The 3,180-nt window shown below is 55.6% G+C and overlaps 1 protein-coding gene across 1 annotated transcript in view; it reads right to left on the bottom strand.

The window, feature by feature from the left end:
• The window catches only part of LANCL2 (LanC like 2), a 30,995-nt gene extending 30,588 nt beyond the window's left edge, over positions 1-407 (bottom strand). Inside the window, exon 1 of the mRNA XM_027655961.1 lies at positions 102-407. Within this exon, the coding sequence (XP_027511762.1) occupies positions 102-302 (201 nt within the window). The 5' untranslated portion in view covers positions 303-407. The remainder of the gene's footprint in view (positions 1-101) is intronic.
• Between the last annotated feature and the right edge of the window lie 2,773 nt (positions 408-3,180).

Genomic DNA, 3,180 nt, shown 5'->3' with positions numbered 1-3,180 from the left:
AACTCGGCGGCGTGGGCTGAGGTAGGGAGCGCCCCGCGGGCCAGGCCGAGCGCGGCGGGCCGGGGCCGGGACGCACCGCCTGCCCGCCGGCCGGAACTTACCTTCCCATCGGCGCCGAACGGGAGGGACTCCTCCTCCGCCGGGGGTAGCAGCGCCCTGTCCCGGTGGGCGTCCGCCGCGCTCGGGGCTGCCGCGGCTCCGTGGGGCTGGTAGTCGGGGTAGGGGTTGGCAAAAGCCCGCTCCTCCATCTCCGCCTCGCCGCCCAGCTGCAGCTTCAGTCTCTTGGACATGCTCTCTCCCATCTCAGCCGGCCCCCGGCCCGCCTCCCCGCACGGCGAGCCGGCGGGGACACACTCCGCCCCGCAGAGCGGCGGCTTTGCAGCAACGCGAGCGCCGCGGCCGCCCCCGGCTACAGCTGCCCCCGGCTGCGGCCGCCGCCCGGCGGGGGCCGGCGCTGGGTCAGGGAGGGCGGCTGCGGCGGCAGTGCCCGCGGCCGCGGGCCCATTGGGGCCGCCCCGGGGCAGAGGCGCCGCCGGCCCCGGCCCCGAGCCACCGAAGCCCAACTTGGGAAGGCGAAAGGGGGAAGCTGCGACACCGCCGCTCTGCTCGGCGTCCCCGTCAGCCACGGCGGAGGAGCGGCGAGCGCGGCGGCATCACAGCCTGTAGAGGGGCAGAGCGCGGCCGGGGCCGCGGCCGGGCCCCCCTGCAGCGAGAGGCAGCCCGCCCGCCCGCGCAGGCTGGGTGGCACCGCTGCAGAGCTCGCCCCAGCGCCTCATCCTCCCCCGGCGGGGCGTCAGTGCCTCGGGATGCTGCTGCCGCCGGCCGCACGCCGGGCGGCGGAGCAGGGCTGCCGCCGGCTCCTCCCGCCCGTCCCCCCGCGGCGGGGGCGAGCCGCCGCCCGGCGCATCTCAGAGGAGCGGCAGCAGCAGCAGGAGGGGCACGGACAGCCCCAGGAGCAGGCAGTACGCCACCAGCTCCTTCGCCCGGCTCATCCGCAGCCGCCGCCGGGCCCCGCTCATCCGGCCAGCCCCGGCGGGAGGCAGGGAGGCGGCCCTCGGCTGCCGCCTGGCGGGGAGGGGGCAGGCGGCGGCGACCGCCCCTCAGCCGGCGAGAGGCGGCAGCTCCCCGGGGAGAAGGGGGGTGGTCTCCTTCCCTCGGCCCGCCCTCGGGCTGTAATGTTGGCCTGGCTGAGGGCAGCGCTCTGCCGACGGCGAGCCCGCTGGCACAAGCCCAAACATACTGATAAAAAATAAAGATAAAGAAGACGCCAAACAAACTCGCAGCCTTGGAGGGGCCCGGTGGCGGTGGGTGGGGAATGCCCTAAGCGATCGGCGGTAGAGGCTGGACGCGACGAGGGGGATCGTATCGTGCCTGGTGAAGAGCAGCGCCTAGATCCAGTGTGGACCGACCGTTTGTGTCCCGGTCCAGTCCCGGGAGGGGGGGCTGAATGCCAAGGCGGTGTGTCAACATAAATTTAGCCCATCGTTTCATGACACCTCCACCTTAACCTAGGAGAAGAGCTCCGGATGAAGGGGCACTGTACAATCATCGAGGATAAATGTTTCCAATTCACAAACAAATGGTAGATGCTGTCGATATTGTCATAGTCTTTAGGAATTGATATTGCATACTGAAACACATTTGTGTAGAAACAGCCAGCAGAAAGCCTACAATCCAGCTAAACACTGCACACAGTATTGTGTAAAAATATGGATACAGGAGACCTTGTTATCGCATTGAATATTTACTCCCAACTATGCCATTGCTTTTTGCCAGTAATTGTAAGTCAGACCATAAACTATTAATTCAATAACTGGACACTGTGCAGACTTACTGATCTTTGGTTTTATGCACTAATTTTATTGCTATCAAAATGCATATTCAGCGTGTAAGATTAAATAGAGGTGATGCATGTCCTGTCATTTGCTTCAGTTTATGATTGTCCATAGCAATATACATGTGAATAAATAGGACACTTCCACCATCTTGTCACAGTTTATTTTAGTTGATAGTTTCTTCATTTTATTTATTTTTATAAATTGAGCTGATGACAAAGCAGAAATTCCAAACAACTTGTCCGACAAGAAGTACCTTGCTCTGGAAGTGAAAATAACCAGTCGCTTAAAAATTACAGGGTCATCTATAAAATATTCCCTTCTGTTATAATTTTTAAAATCAATTTATACATAATTTATTCTTTAACGGGGTAGTCTTTTGTGCTGTGTTGCAGTGCCTGAAAGGGTAAACACAGAACCTTTTGTAAAACATTTTCATCTTGAATGATTTCTTACCCTGACTGAAGACCCGCTGCATCAGTGCAAGTAACCATATGCCCATAATGAAGATCAAAATTAAGCCTTTAATAAAAACATACATGGCTTCCTTTTTCTTAGACTTTCTACTCACCTTGAATAAAAATAGTGGGAATAATAAGGCAGGATCATACCGACTGATACCTGCACAAGGCTTAGGAATAAGGAGTGAAAGTGCTCTCTGGCACCTTGCAATAGCAGGTTCTTCCCTTCTTCTGGAATGGTGGGATGCAGGGTGGTGGATTGGCATGTCTTCCCTTTTGCATCGTTGCACTGTTTGGTTATCTGCACACTGATGTGTTTAACACCCTGTTAAACATTTCTTTCTGGATCACTTCTCTCCATGTTCACTATTCTTCCAATTTGTTGCAATGTAATATGTTTAGTTTCAAGCATACATGGCCTTCTTTTGTTCTTAGCAGGTGGGATAGAGTTTAAAAGACTTTCAGGTTCTTCTGCAGTGAGTGCTTTTTCCTTTTGCTCTTTTGATGCACATGGAGCTCCCACAAACTGGGGAATCATGGATAAAGGAGGAGGAAAAAAGTTGGGCTGAGGGAGGTGTCAACCTTTAACATAAGTTTTAAGCAATAATAAATTCACATCTCTCATCTGTAGCAGTACAAAGAAGGAGGCTTCGCCTACTGAAATCATGATTTCATTTGTGCTACGAATGTCTAAATGCTACTGAAAGCAGTGAGCCCTCATCCTTTCTTCCCACTCCAGCTATGCACTCCTGTAACCTGCCTTCTGCAGCATTGGCAAACATGCAGCCCTGCAGCAAACTCATCTAGCTGAAAGCTGTCCTTTTCCTTTTTATGATGTAGGTGAAATCCAATTAATGTCTAACCAAGGCCTGGTTCCTACTTAG

Source organism: Corapipo altera, unplaced genomic scaffold (assembly GCF_003945725.1).
Source record: "Corapipo altera isolate COAL_440 unplaced genomic scaffold, ASM394572v1 59, whole genome shotgun sequence".
NCBI classification, from domain to species: Eukaryota; Metazoa; Chordata; class Aves; order Passeriformes; family Pipridae; genus Corapipo; species Corapipo altera.
Note: the sequence above shows the minus strand (reverse complement) of the source record. Positions and strands in the feature narration are given on the sequence as shown.